The following is a 20,279-nucleotide window of genomic DNA, read 5'->3' as shown; positions in this document are numbered from 1 at the left end:
GGACTTCAGAAATAATGGAGTTTAAGGTAACATTTGCATATCCTGTTTTTGCCTCCATTTGTTCTTACAGAAAAAAACAAGTCATCTTCTAGAAAAGTACTAGAGGTACTTTCTACAACATAATGAGGCTTCTTACAAAAGCAGACTCATAAATACAGAGAATTAATTGATGGTTGCCATAGGGAAGGGGATAGGGGGATGGACAAAATGGGTGAAGGGGAGTGGGAGATACAGGCTTCCAGGTATGGAATAAATAAATTGAGGGAATAAAGAGCACAGCATAGGGAATACAGTCAATGACACTGTAATAGCATTTCATGGTGACAGATGGTAGCTACACTCGTGAGCACAGCATAACATATAGAGATGTTGAATCACTATGTTGTACACCTGAAACTAATCTCACATTGTATGTCAACTAAACTCAAAAAAATTTTTTTAAGAATTTAACTTAAAAAAGATATGGAATCTTCAAAACGTATAACTTTTCTTTACCTACCTGTGCAATAAGCATTCTTTTACACTATGAGGAAAACAAAATACACAAAATACGTTACACATTTTTTAAAAATTTTTTTAAAAAAGCTTAAATTGTCCAATTTCACACAAAGTATGAAATTTTAGAGAATTGTCTTTTATAAGTTTGTTAGGTAGGGGGCGCCTGGGTGGCTCAGTTAGTTTAGCATCCAATTCTTGATTTCTGCTTAGGTCTTGATCTCAGTCTTGATCTCAGGGTCCTGAGTTCAAGCCCCATGCTGGGCTCCACACCTACTAAAAAAAAACCAAAAACCAAAAACCAAAAAAACCTCAAGTACAAGAAACTGTCTCCAAAATAATCAGATATGTGCAAAAACAATTTGTTAAATAACATAAGGAAGATTATAAAAGACAGTTTAAGAATGTTCACATTCATGTGGTTTGTAAAGGTGCATTTTCCATAAAGATCTGTACAGCTCAGATGCATTAAATCCTGCAGAGAAGGCTCCTTTTTTCCATGAGATAGCAGAATTTCCTTATTTCAGCGAGCCACTGAAGTAAGGAATGGCACTCCTCTTCAGAAAAGAAATTTCCTCAGCCCTGTAATGGATCAGGATTGCATATAACCTCAAGGGCTCTCAGGGCTGTTCTCATGAAGAGCAGCCACTATGAAGACAGTTATGAAGCATTTTCCCCTTCTTCACATATGAGACATGAAGAATATTACTGAAAAATGAGAATTTGGAAGTCCCTCTCAAACACCCGTGTAGAAAAATTACTGCCAGAATATTCTTAAATTTCAAAGTTGGAAAAGCCTGGGATCTTTGCACTGTTTCCAAAAGTCAGCAACCCTAGAGGAAGGTGTTCATCATCAGAGACCCTACACAGGATTTCCTTCTGTGATCATTTTGCGAGATGATCCTCTGGTTGGCATTCCATTCAGGTCACCAGGTTTCCGCAATCTCTGTGAGAACCTGCAGGAGTTCAGCAAATGTCGGGCGGCCTTTCGGTTTCTGGAAAAGAGAAACAGAGATGGTCAGCTCAGCCTGAATTGCACTCAGATACCAGCTCTGGAACTTGGTGGCAGGGGACCTGGATCCAGGCTGGTTCTCCACAGGTGGAAGAGAAAGATATCTGGGCTCACACACTGGGCATGATTGGTAGTTGAATGAAGCATGAGTATGAAATTATAAGAGTAGAGAGTGTTGCCAAAATAAAATAACTTGAGCTGCAAACACGAGCCACCTGAGGCCATTTAAATTTAAATTAATTAAAATTAAATACATTTTGAAGTTCAGTTCTCAGTCACCCTAGCCACTTTTCAATTCTTCAGTAGCCAGGCATGATCGCCATATTGGATAGCACAGACATAACACATTTCCATCATCACAGAAAGTTCCATTGGACAGCACTGCCCTAGAGAGCTAGTTGGACGACTTGATACGCATGAGGTAAAAGAAGAGCTGGGAGAGAATGGGCATCCAGAGTTCCAGGCTCTCAGGCTCTGCCCAGTTATTTACTAGACTTGATCCCCTGTAGAAAGAAGGATTTCAGTCAGAAAGCAAAAGGCGTGTTTTCATAAGGGACTTTGCAGGTCCTGGAGCACACACTGTGCTGTCTGAAGGCTCAGTCCTCAAAATCCCTGGTCACGGAGACAAGGATCGGAACATTTTTCCTATTTCACCACGGGATGTGGTTTGGCTTGGGCTCTATGAGGAAGAAAAGCTGACACTGTTGGCATCTTTAAAATCCATGGGAAATAGAACCACCTGTGGTAGCCACATTCTCACGAGGATCGTGGGCAGCAGACTTTGTGGGGAGACACTACCCTCAGTGCTTTATAAACGGAGGGCATCAATAAAAAGGACCAAGCAGAAGGGTGTGTAAGCACACATCTGAGTTCTCCTTGAGGTTCCAGGAAAAATTTCTGGAGTTTTTGGAGGAGCCTGACATTCTGCTGGAAGTAGAGCCTATGAAACAGTTTGTGTATATCAGTGTGTGTGTGTGTGTGTGTGTGTGTGTGTGTGTGTGGGCGCATGATAACATAATCACATTTGAATTTCAAGGTGCCTAAGCACTTATGGTGTTTAGATCAACTTAAAGAGTTGTAGGCGAATCACCTTTTGCAAACAAATAAATCAGCATAACCAAAAACATTGCTTTAATCAATGCTCTGACGATGATTGGAAACTGGCGTCATTTACTCAGTCTTTCTGCTAGCCTCCGATTTACTCCCTTTTCTGTTCCTCTCCATAGATGAATAAAATCTTAGTAAGTATGATAGTTTATGCACCTGTGCATGCCTATTGTTCCATAATTTCTAAGCTATCCATGCTGTTATTACAGAGAAGCTCTTAAAACAGCCATTTGCTCCTAATAGCTCACTTAACATTGGCCTGTTTTTCAAGATTCCTTGCAGAAAGTTCATCATATGTAAAATATTTGCATACATCAAGGATCTTTATAAAATTAATACTTCCTTGGGATGTGAACAACTACATTGCTCTTGAAATATTGAGTTTGTCAGTATTCGTAGATTGCAAATCAAGGGACTTTTTTTTCAGCCAGGAAGGAACTCCTCATCCAGCTGTGGTTTTTCTGCATGGACACTGTCAGCGGCAAAGGGAAGACTGTCAAAAGTCACAGGGGAGGGGCGCCTGGGTGGCACAGCGGTTAAGCATCTGCCTTTGGCTCAGGGCGTGATCCCAGCGTTATGGGATCGAGCCCCACATCAGGCTCCTCTGCTATGAGCCTGCTTCTTCCTCTCCCACTCCCCCTGCTTGTGTTCCCTCTCTCGCTGGCTGTCTCTATCTCTGTTGAATAAATAAAAAAAAAAATCTTAAAAAAAAAAAGTCACAGGGGAGTCTGACATGAAGGGGAGAGGTGTGTGGAGTCTGTGCCCAGAAAAGACAGGACACATCTGGCTTTATTTTTAAGCTTGGCATTTCGAGAAAAAGAAAAACTGGACTGACCTCCCCCCCCAACCCACAAAGGGGGTTTCCTGAGGACAAGTTGTGGTGCACTTTTGGCCTTTATTCCTAGTCTATCAGGAGTCTTGAGTGCCAAAAAAGAGATGAAACCCATTGCCGTTAGCCTTGGAAAAGCAAGATAAATTACAATAGAATGAAGTAAATACAAACAACGTCCTTCTCCTTCAATGTAGACATTTACCAAACCTGATTCTACCCTTGGTTTCCACCCACCAGTTCTCAAAGGGAGGGAAACATCTCACCACTGAGGCTCTAGTCACCTCAAGAGTTTCTGCAAGAACCAATCTCAGACAAAGAAGGCTTGACAAAGGCACTGAATTCCTCAGAGGAAAGGCCTTCGTTGAAAACAAAATGGGTTGAGGACTTCATGGTGGGAGTTTCGGCGAGAAGGAGCACTTCAGGCTTTTGGCAATCCTTGTCAAGAAACAGACTCCTTTTGCTGGCCCGATGGAGGCCTGGGCGAATGTCTGTCACACTCAGGCCTGTTCCCAGATGCTGGGACTACCACCATTCCCGGGAACGTAGGGGGCACTCACCTCATGCCAGCAGCTGTACATGACTTCGTAGATGGACATGGGCGCCAGCTGAGGACGGTACAGCCGGAAGCCTTGAGAAATGGCTTCCACAACTTGCAGATTTGACTTATTTTCAAACGGCATTTTTCCTTCTGTGAAAACTTCCCACATCAAAACTCCTACACACGAAATGCATGTAAACAAGAGGTTACTTGAAACTGAAAAGCACTGTTTCAAACTACAAGGACTTATTTTGCTCTTCCAGCCTCTGAATTATAGTCATTCAGAATAAGAACAGCTCTATCTAGGAATCAGACCACGTGTGTCTTCACTTTCGAACAGGCCTATAATCTGAAAATATTCCAAGTGAAAACAATGCCTTTCTTTTCCATCGGTCTTGACCACCAGCATTTTCATTTCTAAGTATGTTCCTGTCTTCACACCCTGAAATCAACAAGCCTCTCTGCCGTTCCATAGAAAATGACAGAATTGTGTGAGCCTCTGCTACCTGCCAAGGCCAAGAGCTCACCAGCCAGCAGAAGGCACGCTCCCCTCTGCCCACTGCAAGATGAGATTGCTGGGTAGCATATTGAGCAGGGGCGTGGTGCATAAGGAGGTATTCTATACTCATTGATTGGCTGATTAGTGAAACTCCTTCAAGGATCCCATTTGAACTTCAGCTAATCATTCACTTTTTCTAAGAATATGTATCTTGTATTGATTAGAGGCCAGGCATATTGTAGAGCCAGAAGAATCTAGAACCCAGTCCACGGGCTCCAGAAGCTCACTGTCCAGTGGGAGATAGAGACAAGTGTCCAGGTAAAACTCAGAAATTCTATTTGTTCTGCAACCACTTGATGAGGCCCCTGTGTTGCTGTCTGTTAGTCTTATAACTTGACTGCTCTCCCACAGAGCGTAAAATGTCACCTGCCAAAACTACCAAAAGTCAGTGGAGAGCTGAAGCGATCAATGACACAAGTTTAACCTTACGTGGACAATAAAATTCACACCCTTCTGAGGGTGCAGAGGTCTCTCCAAACCCAAGAAGCTCTCCGGGGAGGTCTGGGCGGAAGAGAATAGTTTATTGCAGATTGACCACCACTTTTTGAAAATCAACTCAAAGAACAATCTCCGCTGGACATGGGTCTATAACATCTCTTCCTCAGTGAGGAACCTTACACAATATACACTCCAATTGACAGTTCCCAAGGAGCCTACATCTAAATTCCACAAAGTCTGAAGGTAATGAAGTAAATACGGTGGGTTGCTTAGTAGTTGGAAATGAAGTTTATTAATTACACTCGAAATTCAGTGACACCTTAGATCTATTTTCCGTGCAAGTCTCTGTGCTGTAAAAAAAAAAACAACACACACACACACACAAAAGGTGGCTGCATTTGTTTTCTAGATCAGTAGACTCTCTGTTATGGTTTTCCTGTAAATGCTCATCGGGAAACGAAAAGATCGAAAAGGTAGACTTCTATAAGAAGGTATATGACACCAGTTGCCAAAGACAACTTAGATGTGTTTAGAACACTGAAGACAGAAGCACAGTTACAAGAAGATCTTTCTAGAATCCCACATCATACTAAGAAATCAAAGCTTAAAGAAGTTTGGCCTTTTATTAAATCAATCTCCATCAAATGAATATCAAATTTACTCACCAAATGACCAGACATCAGATTTGCTGCTGTACTTGTTGAAATGGAAAACTTCAGGAGGGGACCACTTGATTGGGAACTTGGCTCCAGAAGAACTGATATATTCATCATCCAAAACATACCTAAGGTCATTAGATTCAAAGCACATTGTGCTAATTACCTCCAAGTTCTACTTAATTCAAACCCACTTAGTCTACTTTAAATTCTAAAAAGGAATCTAGGGGTGCCCAGGTGGCTCATTCAGTTAAGTGGTCGACTCTTGATTTTGGCTCTGGTCGTGATCTTAGGGTCCTGGGATCAAGCCCCCCCATCAGGCTCCCTGCTCAGCAGGGAGTCCGCTTAAGGATTCTCTCTCTCCTTCTCCCACTGCCCCTCCCCTCATTTGCTCAATCTCTCTCTCTCTCTCTCTCTCATAAAGAAATAAATCTTTAAAAGAGAAAGTTTTCCCCCCAAAAGTTTCTCTTCTTGTTACCAAAATGGGAAAGTATCCTATATAGTGATTCCTCCCCAAACCCTCAATTTATTTGGGTCTCAGAAAACCAGAGCGATTCTACAATCCAAAACCGATTGGAATCAGGAACCCACTGATTATTTTAGTTACGACAAATCCTTAATGCTGCAAAGGAGCATGCTGAGTGCTCTGACAACCAAGACTATAAAAAGGAAATAAAAAAATAAATATATATGGAAATGATAAATTTAAAGTTGGATGCCTTATTCTTTTTCTTCATACATATGTGTTCTGTGAGGCAGAAAAAGGGGGAAATAAGAGGACTGAACATAATACATTTGATGTGAAAAATGTCCAGTGCATTAAAATGGCCCCATATGAAATCAGTAATAACTACCACTTCCTTTTAAAAATTACCAAAATAGTAACCCCCCTCTCTTTTGAGACTTGTAGGCAGGAACATCCAAGTAGGGGAATCTGGAGAGAAGAGCAGAGAGATGATGCCTAACTTGTAGCCCCTGGAGTGTGCAGTATGGCATTTTTTAATTCTTTATTAGTGCTTCCTCACACTCTCTTTTTTTCCCCATGTACCCTACCTCACCCCACCTTTAAGCGCTTTATTGAGTCAGAAGTCATCCTACTAAGGGAAAGAGCAACTAAAAGAAAACAAAAGAGAAAGAGCCATTTTTTCATAGCTTTTGCGTTCCAAAAGTCCAAGCTTTCCAGAGAAGGAGGAGGACTAAGCTGTTAATAAAATACTGGGGAGAATGGCTCATGAATCAGAGTGATGTCTCCCTCCCCTGCCCCCACCATCCTTCCCTCTAGCAAATGAACCTCTGGAGCTGGAGGTAGGAGAGAATCAAAAATAAAGGGAAAGGGGAGGAGTATTAGACAGTAGTGGGTGACCGAGGCAGGGACCTGTCCCCCACACTCTCCAAGCGCTGCCTGGCTGACATGGCAGGGAAAGAAGGCCCCACTGTGGGTTGCTGGGATTCAAGGGCAAAGCAGAGCCTGTGCCTCTTCCCCAGGTCAAGCCTGAGGAAAGGCAAAAAGATTCCAGAAAACAAATAGCTGTGAATGTGCCTAAGCAAACAGGGCCATGGAGAACTCCGGGGGTTCTAACCATGGAGAATGCCGGTGCCACAGCATCGTGCAGGCAGGAATTGGGGGTGAGTCAGCAGCCATCTACTCAGATGTTCAGCCAAGGACAAAGCAGGAGGATGGTGGCTGCAAGGATACCAGTTGTCAGTGGCTAACAACAAGGACCAGACATGCCATCTCCAGTACATGGCCCCATGAAATTTGACCCTGAAGGGAGTCAGAGAGAATCCCTGAATTCACAGGCATTGAATTTTTAGCAACCTGAAGGAAAAGGCGCTCAGAACATCAATATCATTGAGCCGCAGAAAATCAGGTCAGATTTTCCACACTTGAGTCGCAGTCTTAGAGTCAACTACTACACTTGATCATAGAAATGCATGACAGTGACATGGAAAAATCAGAGCTCAACAAATTTATTCTCTTATCTTCTGGAAATATATATATATCGAAAAGCTTTTTTCTCAACCTCATGCATCAGACAAGTTGATTGAGACATTTTTTAAAATGTTAAGTTATGCCTGAAAATGACCTGAAAGAAGATCCGAAGAATAGTCTAAAGTATCCACTCACCTCACAGCTAACATTGGGTCACATCCTAAAATTCAAAGCAGGGCCACAGGCCAAGCAACCACATCAACACTTTCCTCCCAGGAAAAAAAGAAAGAAAGAAAGAAAGATAGCAAAGCTATTGACATCCTCAGTTAGTTAGTAGACAGATGTAAGATTCCCTCTTATATATATTGTACCTCGTCATTCCGAAGTCTGATATTTTTACTATACTTGCAGCATTGACCAGACAATTCCTTGCTGCCTATAGAAAGAAGAAAAGATCCACATTTGAATATAGTCTTCCTTTCAAGAGTTTCTACTCTCCTTTTCCTTAGTTTATTTGGGGCTGCGCACTATCTCTCTGTATGAGCAGCCATGTTATTTTTTTGTTATATTGATTCAATATGTCCGCCCTCAGAATGGATTTTAATGATTCTTCAAAGAAATAAAAAAAAAAAGTAAAAGGCAATTTCAATATTTTTCCTTTTAAAAGTTTTTAATCCTTCTCAACAAGTACCTTATAAACAGGACGACTACATCAATGAGATGTTAAACTATGAATCCTGTCATTAAAATCAGTGTGTATTTTTAAACAATGTATTTGATGTCAAAACAATTCATTTGCAGAGATCTTCGTCAAAGAAAATCATTGATTTGGTTATCGAGCCTCATGTAAGTCAACGGTTGGATAGATTCTGTTCTCTTCTAAACTGATATGTGCTTCAGTTAGTCCAAAAACAAAAGCAAGAAATGGAAAATGGTAAGCCAGAAGGAGCCAGTTTAGAAGATTCTGACAAGTGCTAGCAAGGATCTCCAAGCCAAATTGCAAGTAAAGTAAGTGCTTGACAGGGAAAAGACTCATGCTTTGCTGATAGATTTTAAATGGCATAAAGGTGGATAAAATAGAACACAAAAGAAAGCAATCAAGGAAGAAGCCAAGGATAGGGGGATCTGAGAGAAGCCACTTGGAATAAAGAGAATGACCAGAACCATCATCCAACGAAGCTTTGAATTCTAATCCCTGTCAGGAAAGACCGACCTGCAGAGACTAGGAAAGTAAGCTCGGTGGAATTGATGCCCTCTTCATCCCTTCAAAAATTTGTTCAATAGCTACTACGTGCTGGACAGTGGAAACATGCCTTGAGAGATACAGAACAGTGGTCTAAACGGCTATGAAAGGGCTATGGGATGGTCTAAATGGCTATAGAAGGGCTATTGCTATGGAAGAGCTTTGCTGGGTTCTTCTATAATGCCAGGAGCAATTTTAAGTGCTTACACATATTAATTCATGTAATCCTCCCGACAAGCCCACAGGAGGAAGGTGCTGTAATTAATACCACGTCCCAGTTAACTAGCTTGTCCAGCATCACACAGCTAGTAAGAAACAAAGGCCAGATTTCAACCCAGGCCGTCCACCTCCAGAGCAGGTGTTCTGAATCTTGGCTGCCCATCGAACTCACCGGGGCATTTGGGGCAAGACAAGCTTTAATTTTTTCCTTTAGGGTGTAATGTTCAGAGCATTCCAGCACAGAATGATTTAACATTTCTAGCCCTCCTCAATGATGCCAGTAACACTGCTGCGATACTGTTACAACCAAATCACCCGCACATGGGGAAGGGAGACCAGTAACCTGCTCTTCACCACTGTCTGTCCAGCACCTGGCAGAGCGTTTGGCCGATACTGGCCCTCAACACTATTTGATTATTGGTTGAAAGGAAGAAAAGTGCAAATAATGGAAGAAGAGAGGGAAGGTGAGAGGGAAAAGAAAGTAAATTAGTTTTGGTTAGTCGATGAGCGTGGTGGTTAACTAGTTCAAGGCATATTTAGAGTAACGTCTCACTTGGCTACAACATCAAGGGGCAATTAAAGATAAAGCTACACTTCCCAGAGAATTACGTGAATAGGAAAGCATTTAGAAATTAAGCCAAGGTATTTTATTTAAAACAGTGAAAGTCCTCAGGACTCCTGGGTGGCTCAGTCAGTTAAGCGTCTGCCTTTGGCTCAGGTCATGATCCCAGGGTCCTGGGATCCAGCCCCACATCGGGCTCCTTGCTCAATGGGGAGCCTGCTTCTCCCTCTCCCTGCCACTCCCCCTGCTTGTGCTCTGTCTCTCTCTGTCTGACAAATAAATAAATAAAATCTTTTAAAAAATTGTGAAAGTCCCAATTGTCATATTCTCCTCAGTATAATGCATAGAATGATCAGCCACTGTGCATCCTACTTACTAAGTCCCTATGAATGAAGCAGTTCCTCTCCAGATACTCCATCCCTTCACAGACATCCTGGCACATGCTCAGCAGCCCCTCCCTGGAAAGTGATCCCCTTCTGTCTCGGAGATAGCTCAGCAAGCAGCCGTTCTCCATAAACTCGGTGACGATGTACAGCGGCTTCTGCTGTATGCACACTCCATAGAGCTGCACCAGCCTGGAATGAGACAACTTCCTGTTGAAGAAAAACACACACCAGTGAGCAGACTCGTCTTGCATCTTAAAGTGCTGAGACTCAACGGGTGATATTTACCAACTCTACGTAATTTTTGACATCAAGATACGAGAAAAATGAACCCAACCACAGAGAAAGTAGAACAGTTTCCTTTCCACTGTGCACGCTGAATAAGTGGGGTCAAGAGTTCAAGTACTCCCCAAGTCACTGCACATACTGAGTGTTACGAGCTCCATATGCTATTTTTTCTGCTTTTCATCCTATGAGCAAGCCTTTGGCTTCCTCATTACTGCTTCTCCTTGCTCGGGTCTTAACAGAGCTCCTGTTCCTTGAGTTTCAACTTTCCTAACTGCAGCTGCTCAGACAACAATTGGAGACAGATTGAAGGGAGGAAACCATGACTGGTGCATTAAAAAAAGAAAGAAAATTAAATTTTAAAAAGTAAAGGCATTAAAAAAGAAATCTTCGGATAAAGTTGGAGACTGAAAAACTCTTGCCAACTTGAAACCCTGTTCTGTATTTAGCAATCGCAATCACACTCACACACACACACACACGCACACACATGTCCTTGAATGTTGCCTATTAAAATACACACAGAACTCTTTAGTCATCTAAACTTCAAAAGCTTATTGTTTCTTCTGGAGCATAGCATTCAGTCCTAAAGGCTTGTTATGCCAAGTAGGCATCATGGAAAACAATATTCAAGTTAATGTTTGTAATTTTAGAAGAGGTATAATAAGCCAACTTCTCTGTTTGTCAAAAGTAACTTGGGGGCGCCTGGGTGGCACAGCGGTTAAGCGTCTGCCTTCGGCTCAGGGCGTGATCCCGGCGTTATGGGTTCGAGCCACATCAGGCTCCGCTGCTATGAGCCTGCTTCTTCCTCTCCCACTCCCCCTGCTTGTGTTCCCTCTCTCGCTGGCTGTCTCTATCTCTGTCGAATAAATAAATAAATAAATAAAATCTTTAAAAAAAAAAAAAAGTAACTTGAAATGTTACCTTTTTTTCGTTCATAGAGGTAAAATAAAATCAATGACTCCGGGAGATTATTTACCTTAAAATAATGTATATGATTGATTAATTGACACATTACCATAGAATTAGCACGCAAAACCATTATCAGTTAGTGGAAAAGAGGCATTCATCTACCTGATTTTAATCTGTTGGTATATACCTTGTATATGTATATATTTTGTCTGATTTATCTTCGTCATTTATAAAGCGTATTTTCAGGTAAGGGATGCCATGTATATGTACGCAGAATAATGGCAGGAAAGTCACTCTTGAAATGGAATGTTGATTTGCCATGAGAAAACCACCACATTGATACCCACATATAAACATCTGAGAATCCAAACATTACACTGCGTTTGCTTAGCAATGTCCCTGGAGCAGTGACAAGTACGTTGACGGAACTAACACCGGCGATACAAGAGAAATCATTTGGGAGCTGGTCTGCCAATTAAACATGGCAGGGAAGACTTCCTGGAGGAGGTGACATTTAAATGACACACTTAACAAAAAGGAGTTAATATAGCATTACCAAGCTGTGTATCTTGGCAGCTAAGAGCTCAGTGAGTGTCAGCTATGCAATTTTGTAAAGATGAATGGGTTTGCAACAGGATGTCAGAAGGAAATTTTTCTGCCTCGCTTTCAAAAAAAACAGGAAAAATAGGCTGTGTTCAAACCCAAGAAATAATCCATTAACTTCATTCCTACCTCTGTAAACTTCCAGGAGCCATTGATATTTCTCACACTCCGCGCATCTTTCTCCACCCTCAAAATATCATCCCCAGAAACCTTAACCTCAGATGCCCAATAAGGCTTGAACCTTTCAAGAATCCTCTCATCATGACATTGGACATCTCTAATTCTTTCTTGTTTCATAAGAGTTCCTACAGCTTCAACTTTCCCTGAACTAAACATCTCTCAGTCATTCTTATGATACCTATCTAGTCAACACAGCAATATAATGTTTTGTTATTCCTTTAGATGTAGGAAAACTGGGGTCCAGTGCAGGTGGTACCAGGGAATAGAGACCAGACAGATATGTGCCTGGGGTCACCTAGGGGCACAAAATCATCTTCGGGAAGCTGATATCACTAGAAAATTGTGTTTACCATAACTTCCCTTGAAATTCATTTTATTGTAACTGGATGGGAAGAGCATTTTTATAGGACACTTGGGAGAGGGTTGAGAGCCCTAAGAGATAGCATTGCTCTGCTGTTAAAGGAGAATGGGTCTAGTTAATCACTTCTGGTTTTTTGGTTAGTTGGTTGGTTTGTTCAGTTGACATCTATACATTTAGAACAGAACTAAATTGCTTTGGATAACAGAATCTAGGTAATGCCATCTGGGGGTTTTCGTTTTCACCAGATTGCTGCTCCTATAAGTAAGTGTTGAACAAAAACTTAAAAAAAAATTGATGGATTTGATTTGGCTTCTCCTGATCCAGCCCAGATTACAGACATAAACCACAGCCACATATTCAACGGAGTCAAAATGCTGATCTAGGAAATCACAGACATGATCCCATAGGAACAGCATCCAACAGGCCACAAGAGTCACTTCTGTTAGAGCTCTGGATCCCTAAATTCTCTGAAAGCAAATACTTTATCCTTATATGACTATTTAAACAAAATCAACATTTTTTACTTCCAGGAAAAGTAGAAGTAAGGAAGGAAGGAAGGAAGGAAGGAAGGAAGGAAGGAAGGAAGGAAAGAGGGAGGGAGGGAGGGAGGATGGAAGGGAGGGAGGAAGGAAGGAAGGAAGGAAGGAAGGAAGGAAGGAAGGAAGGAAAGAAAGAAAGAAAGAAATCCTGTAGAGAACATACATGCTTGTCACTTTCATGGATTACTTCATGTAATTCACACACTGATGCAGTGACAAAGGTATTGTTATCTCCATCTTATGGGTGAAGAAACTGAGGCTTGGAAAGGTGACACAGAGGTCAAATAATTTGCCCAGGTCACACAGCTAGCTTGGGCAGAGTGTGACATAAATGCAAGTGTGACTGCTCCAAAATCCACGTTCTTTCCATGACACCAGAATGTTGTATGCTGTGTATCTGGTTGTGTTTATACTTACATCATCACTTTAGCCTCTTCGATGAAATCCTCTTCGGACATGGAGCCTTCGCTGATGGCCTTGATGGCCACCCGGATGTGGGCTCGCCATTCACCTAAATGGACCACCCCAAACTGACCGCTTCCAATCTCCTTCACAAAAGCCAACTCAGCAGGATCTATCTCCCACTTTTCTAGAAAAGGAAAATATCCATGTTACAAGTTGGGAAATTTTTTAGCTAGAAGAGACTTAGGAATTATCTAGATCTTTCTGTTACAAGAGGTTAAAAATGTTATCAGTGCAGGGAGCAGAACTGTAATCATTTTTAATACCTCAAGGTCGTTTACATGTGTAGTTCCAGAATTCAAGTTTAAAGATGCAAACTTGACTTGCTTGGAGAGGAATTAAGGATATTAAAACACTTTCTCTTTCCAAGATGAAAGGCAATACTTTGCCTTTCTGAACCAAACCTACAAAACTAGACCTGGCCCCAAGAATATGTATGTCCCCATCTGTTTTTGTCCTGCTGAGTAAGCCTGTGAGGCACAGAACATTTGCCCCCCCCCACCGTCCCCCCATTTCAAGTCTTCTATTGCTCCTCTGCCCACTCCCACCCCTAAAGGGCTTTTCTGTCTTGGTGTCTTCTAGGTTAAAGACTAACAAATTCACCTAATAAATACGTCCAATGCTAGGATTCTAACTCACACGTATCTAAGTGTACGTTTGAAGTGAAATTTGTGTTATGGTATATTTCCCTTCCATAAAAGCCAAATGAGGAAAAAAGAACTCTTTTTAAAATAGCTCTCTTGAAAAACACTTGTGAAGGGTCACTATCCGTTTTTACATAGCAACACCACCATCTGGTGGAATGCTAGAATAATGCATTTAAAAGAATTGTAAAGGCCCCCTCCCAAGAGTAGGGTATGTTTTAAAGGTAACATGGGAGACTATATTTATGACTTTGATACTGGCATAAGTTCATCAACAGAATATAACCATAAAGGAAAATATTGACAAATTACACTTCATAAAAATCCTGTTAATCAAATACACCCCATTAAGAGAGGGAAAAGGTAAGCCACAGATTGGGAGAAGATGTCTCTAAAACATGTAAGCAGTAAAGAATTCCTATTTGAAATATGAAAAAAATCAATTAGAAAAAGTCAGACAACTATGTTTTTAAGGGTAAAAAGCTGGAATAGACTATCTTTCACAAAAGAGAATACCCAAATGGCCACTTAAACCTATAAAAAGTTGATCAAAATAATCAGTCATCAGGGAAATGCAAATTTAAACCCCAATGAGACACCTCTACTACACATACCAGATTGGCTAAAGTGAAAACCAAAGAAAACAACCCACAAGAATACTAAATATTGGCAAGAGCAAAAGCGTGGAGCAGCTAGAACCCCACACACTACTGATTGAAGCGTAATTTGGTATAAGCTTTTTGGAAAATGAACTAAATCTGAGTGTGTCCATACTCTATGACCCAGCAATTCTACTCTAAAGTATATATCCCACACTGTTGGAGCTTAAATGTATACCGAACATCATCAAAAGACGTGCAAGAATGTCCATAATGATGTTATTTATGAGATAAAAATTGGTTTCAACCCAACGGGCCATCTAACGACGAATGGGTAAATCAACTGTGGTATAGTCGTGCAACATCGCACTACACCACAATGGAGATGAACCAGCCACACCCAACACCACGGGGGAAGAGCAAGAAGCCGGGTACAAATGCACGGTGTCTTATTCCATTTATATTAAATAGGCAAAACCAGGCAAACCTAATGGATCGATAAAAGTTATGCGTTAGGCACCATTCTACACGTTAAAAAATTGAGACATTTATTTTTTAAAAATTAAATAGGACCATGCTTGACTTAAATAAATGGCTAATGGCAGAACTTTTATTATATATATTGTATTAAGGGCAGAGGAATAACCCAGGACCCATAATACCCTGAATCATTCTCCCATCCTAATTAAAATAGAGACCCTGAGTCCTGGTTATCTGTTACACTATATAATTATGTGATCATTTTCTCAGTACTTTCTGTTTCTCACTAAGGACAGAAATTTAAGGGAATAAAGTGTCACCAAATTACAAAACAGAATTCTTTGACTCTTATTTATTCTCACAGATCTGCAAATATACATCTTCTAGAAAATAGTTCAAATTAAACTTTCTACAGGTTGTGTTTTAAAAAGGTGATGAGGACACTCTTTCAAGCAGGCTGTCTTGGAGAGCAGTCATTTCCCAGCCACCCTCGTACCCAGACAGCAACAGCTCACACAGCCAAATAAAAAGAATTCTAATTTATCAAAAGAGCTCCTACTAATGTATAATGAAATTTGAAGTAAAACTGAAACACTTCTTTCCAAAATTTAAGTTGCTCTTGTGAGATGCATATATTTAAGTATCTCAGAAGGGGGGATTTAAACTTTAAGAGAAAACCTATCTAGACATCTCAGAAAAGCTAAGAATTTAAAGAACATAGAGAGAACTTGGGGATAGATTCTTTACTGGATTTGATATTATACTTGGGTACGTGTGCATACATTACCATAGCTAAAACCAGCTGTGGCAGGCAAACAGCTGCCCATCAGTCCAACGGGGTAGCGGAGACGGGTCATGAGACCTGGGGAGAGAGAGAAGTCGGAATTTAAAGCCTACTTACTAACATAAAACAAAAAAACAAAATATCAGAAGACAGTGCCAATCTTCAAATAAATTAGGCAGAAAAGTATTCTCCATTAGTCTATTTCCTTATTTTTCCCATTTTTCATAAAATAATATTTGCTCATTGGACACACATTTTAAAATTCAAGAAAATTTAAAGACGAAGTAAAGATCTCACAAAATCTTAGCAGCCAGAGAAGCACTGTTATCATTCTGGTGAACACCTTTGCAAAAATCTCTATGTATATATTTGAAAGCATATACACACCCAGTATGTTCCACAGAAAAGTAAATGTTTTGCTATAAGCTTTTTACACTCAGTATGTCTTTGATATAGGTTAGTAACTATAAATAGAGCTTTAAGTTATTTCTAAGATGTTACTATTGTAAAATATGCTGTATGTTTTTGAAACATAAATTTTTATGTACCTCTCAAATTATTGCCTTAGCATAAATTCCTTAAAAATGTGACTTCTTGATCAAAGCACATATAGAAAAATTGTACTAATTCATTCAACCACCAATAGTGTTTAAGTGTACCCATTTCCTGACCCCTTTTTGAGAGTAGTTTTTTGTTTGTTTGTTTGTTTTAAATAGCATGGTAGAGTAAATGAGACTTCTTTTGATTGGGTCAACATGTAGTATTCTGTTCCATCATTTTCAACTTAGTTCAACAAGCCTTTATTATTTATTTCTTCAACTAATGTTTATTCGGGGCCTACCTTGTGCCAAACATCATCTAGATGGTGGGAGAGAGCTGTGAAGCAGTGAATAAGACAGAGAGAGTCCCTGCTCCCATAGAGCTTACATTTTACTGGAGGAAGAGAAAATAACCAAGTACACGCACACACAAGAAAAAGCAGAAGATGATAAGTGGTATGCGGAGTAGATAAAATATAGCTTCTATTGATGGGTGCTCAGGGAAGGCCTTTCTGACAAGATGACAGCTATGCTGACATTAATTGACAAGGAGCCTTCTTACAAAGATCAGGAGAAAGAACATTCCAGGCAGATGGAACAGCATGTTCCAAGGCTGGAAGACAGAAACAAACTTGGCCAGTATAAGAAGAGAAAGAAGCATCATTAAGTATGTATTGTGTGCAAGATACCGTTCTAGGTAGATCTCAAAGATTCTGGAGGACCAAAGATGAATAAGGCGAGGACTCTGTACTCAGGGGCTTCATCTCAGTGAGGGAAGACAGGCAGAGAACGGCAATTCCAATATAAAAGGAATAAGTCCTGTGCTAGAAATACATAAGATGCTCCAGGACACAGCGCCTCACACATTTTTGGATTCAAAGAAGTCTTCTGGAAGGAAATGAAGATGAATATGACAAATGGAGTTAACCCATGAAGAGAATCTGTGAAGAACACTCCAGGCAGAGGTAACACATGAGATGATACCTAGAGGTATGAAGCAGGATGGGCTACTTGAGCAAAAGGTGAGAGACAGAAGAGGCAAGAAATTACACTTGAGAGGTAGATAATATTCTGGTTATGATGTTAGGGAATGTAAGCCATGTTAGGGAACATTACATCATCCTGCAGGTGAGAGGAGCCATTGAAAGTTCCCAAATAAGGGAGTGGCATGGTCAGATTTACATTTTTGGTAGATCATTCTGACGTCAGCATAGAGGATGGATTGAGGGGAAGTCACCACTGAAGATGAGAGCAGTTAAGACCATTACAGCTGTCCAAGTGAACAACGATTAGAGCAGCTAGGAAACAAAGAGAGGCAGGAACCTATATGAAACACACTTAGGATATGAAATTCATTGCACTTGATAATTAATCAGAAGTTCTAGAACAAATAGTATGGAATCGCAAAGGGCCCTGAATAACCAAAACAGGCTTGAGAGAGAAAAACAAAGCTGGAGGTATCATGCTCCCTGATTCCAAACTATACTACAAAGCCATAATAATTAAAACAGTATGGTACTGGCACAAAAACAGACATGTAGATCAATGGAACAGAATAGAAAGTCCAGAAATAAACCTAAGCTTATATGGTCAGTTAATCTTTGACAAAGAAGGCAAACACATACAACGGTGAAAAGATCCCCATTGAAGGTCTCTTCAATAAGTGGTTCTGGGAAAACTGGACAACTATATGCAAAAGAATGAAAGTAGACCACTTTTTTACACCACATACACATACACACAAGCTCAAAATGGATTAAAGACTTAAATGTAAGACCAGAAAACATCAAACTCCGAGAAGAAACCATAGGTAATAAGCTCTCGGGCATCAGTTTAAGCAGTATTGTTTTCATCTGTCTCCTCAGGCAAGGTCAACAAAAGCAAAAATAGACAAATGGGACTGCACCAAAATAAAAAGCTTTTGCACAGAGAAGGAACCCATCCACAAAACAAAAAAGGCAACCTATTTGAATGGGAGAAAATATTTGCAAATGTTATGCCCAAAAAGGAGTTAATATCCAAAATAAATAAAGAATTCATACAACTCAATATCAAAAAAAGACTAAACAATCCAATTTAAAAAATGGGCAGAGGAGCCAAACAGACATTTCCCCAAAGAAGACATACAGATGGTCAACGGACACATGAAAAGCTGCTCAGCATCCCTCATCATCAGAGAAATGCAAATCAAATACACAATGAGATATCACCTCACACCTGTCAGAATGGCTAGTACCAATCAGACAAGAAAAAACAAGTGTTGGCGAGGATGCAGAGTAAAGAGAACCCTCAGGCACTGTTGGTGGGAATGCAAAATTGTGTGGCCACCATGGAGAACAGTGTGGAGGTTCTGCAAAAAACTAAAAGTGCCATACAATCCAGCAGTTCCACTTCTGGGTATTTCTCCAAAGAAATAAAAAAACAATAATTTGAAAAGATATATGCACTCCTATTGCAGCATTATTTAAACAGCCAAAATACAGAAGCAACCCAAGTGTCTACTGATAGATGAATGGATAAAGAATATATGGGTGGAATAATGAAATATTCTTCAGCCATAAGAAAGAATAAATCTTGCCATTTACAACAACATGGATGGACCTAGAGGGTATTATACTACGTGAAAAAATCGTAGAGAGAAAGATAAATACTGTATAAATTCACTTATATATGAAATCTAAAAAAACAAAGCAAACAAACAAAACAAAAATGTAACATACACATAGAAACAGTACAATCTGGTGGTTGTTAAAGTGAAGGGCTGGGGGTGATAGGATGGGCAGAATAGGGAAAGGGGATTAAAAGATACAAATTTTTTGTAGGAGATACAATGTATAGCATAGGGAATATAGTTAATAGTATTAACAACTTTGTATGGTGACATATAGTAGCTAGATTTATTGTGGTGATTACTTTGTAATGTATATAAATGTTGAATCACTATGTTATACACCTGAATATACTATTGTATGGCAACTACACTTCAATAAAAGAAAGTTTTCCAATAACTGAAGAGAAGGAGGAGAAGAAGGAAAAGAAGGAGGAGGAGGAGGAGGGGGAGGGGGGAGAGGAGAAGAGGAAGAGGAAGAAGGAGAAGAAAAGAAGAAATAATGAGGGGAATGGTAACAACAAAAATCACAGCATATTGATAAATGTTGAACCTGAGGGAAGGGTACAAAGAGAACAACTGTACCANTTGTGACTCCGATGTTTCCAGCCCCTGTAACTGGCAGGATGATGACACTATTCTCTGAAATGGACAATAGGAACAGGAGTAGGTTTGGAGGGAAAGCAGTGGTTAAGATGAAGAGTTCCATATAATTGATGTACATTATAACAAAAATATCAAGCCCTAAAGCAATCTTATAAGGCAGAAAATAAAACCTTCCCTTACCCCCAGTGTCATTCCCCAGAGGTAAACATTAAGTTTGTAATCTGTTATAATCTTATTAGTTTAAAAATGATTACCTAAACTTCAACAGAATTTTTCTATGCACACATATGTGTGCATTTTTGTTTACAAAAGTGGGACTATATTCTCATATACTGCTTTGCACTTTTTCTCTCTTTACTAAACAACTTATCGCTGAAATTTCTTCATGTCAGCACATCCTGATCTACCCTAGTATTTTTTTTAACCACGCCAGCATAACCACTCTGTTTCTCAAATTTTTTCTTTGAAAGGAAGGAAAAGAAGACTGTGAAGAAAAAAACTCAGAACTGATCTCCTTATTCTAAGGATTTCTATCTCTAGACACAAACACATCCTCCCTGGTCCCACTCAGACTCACTGCTACTTTCTCTCTAACCAAACTCCCAGAGACCATCTAGAATGTCCATGTGGACTCATCCCATAAATGGATAAAAATGTCCTTGGATTTACTCTTGATATTTAGAACCAGTGTAATGGAAAA

The 20,279-nt window shown here is 40.2% G+C and overlaps 1 protein-coding gene across 5 annotated transcripts in view; it reads right to left on the bottom strand.

Moving 5' to 3' along the window:
• Positions 1-20,279, bottom strand: part of TXK (TXK tyrosine kinase) — a 70,949-nt gene that overhangs the window by 13,099 nt on the left and 37,571 nt on the right. For 3 of the 5 annotated variants that reach the window (XR_004628881.1, XR_004628883.1, XR_004628882.1), the window contains exons 9-15: positions 15,830-15,904; positions 13,275-13,446; positions 9,971-10,187; positions 7,942-8,006; positions 5,647-5,765; positions 4,004-4,161; positions 500-1,490 (exon numbers count right to left, since the gene is read on the bottom strand). Coding sequence is in view for 2 of the 5 variants with exons in the window: in XM_011222030.3 (XP_011220332.1) it covers positions 1,422-1,490; positions 4,004-4,161; positions 5,647-5,765; positions 7,942-8,006; positions 9,971-10,187; positions 13,275-13,446; positions 15,830-15,904 (875 nt within the window). In the remaining 3 variants the exon portion in view is untranslated. Of the gene's footprint in view, positions 1-336; positions 1,491-4,003; positions 4,162-5,646; positions 5,766-7,941; positions 8,007-9,970; positions 10,188-13,274; positions 13,447-15,829; positions 15,905-20,279 lie in introns of those variants that run through there. The other 2 variants (XM_011222030.3, XM_002917008.4) reach the window with 1 other exon arrangement.

The sequence above is a fragment of the Ailuropoda melanoleuca genome, chromosome 11 (genome assembly GCF_002007445.2).
Source record: "Ailuropoda melanoleuca isolate Jingjing chromosome 11, ASM200744v2, whole genome shotgun sequence".
NCBI classification, from domain to species: Eukaryota; Metazoa; Chordata; class Mammalia; order Carnivora; family Ursidae; genus Ailuropoda; species Ailuropoda melanoleuca.
The sequence above is the reverse complement of the archived record's forward strand: the minus strand, read 5'-3'. Positions and strand labels throughout refer to the sequence as shown.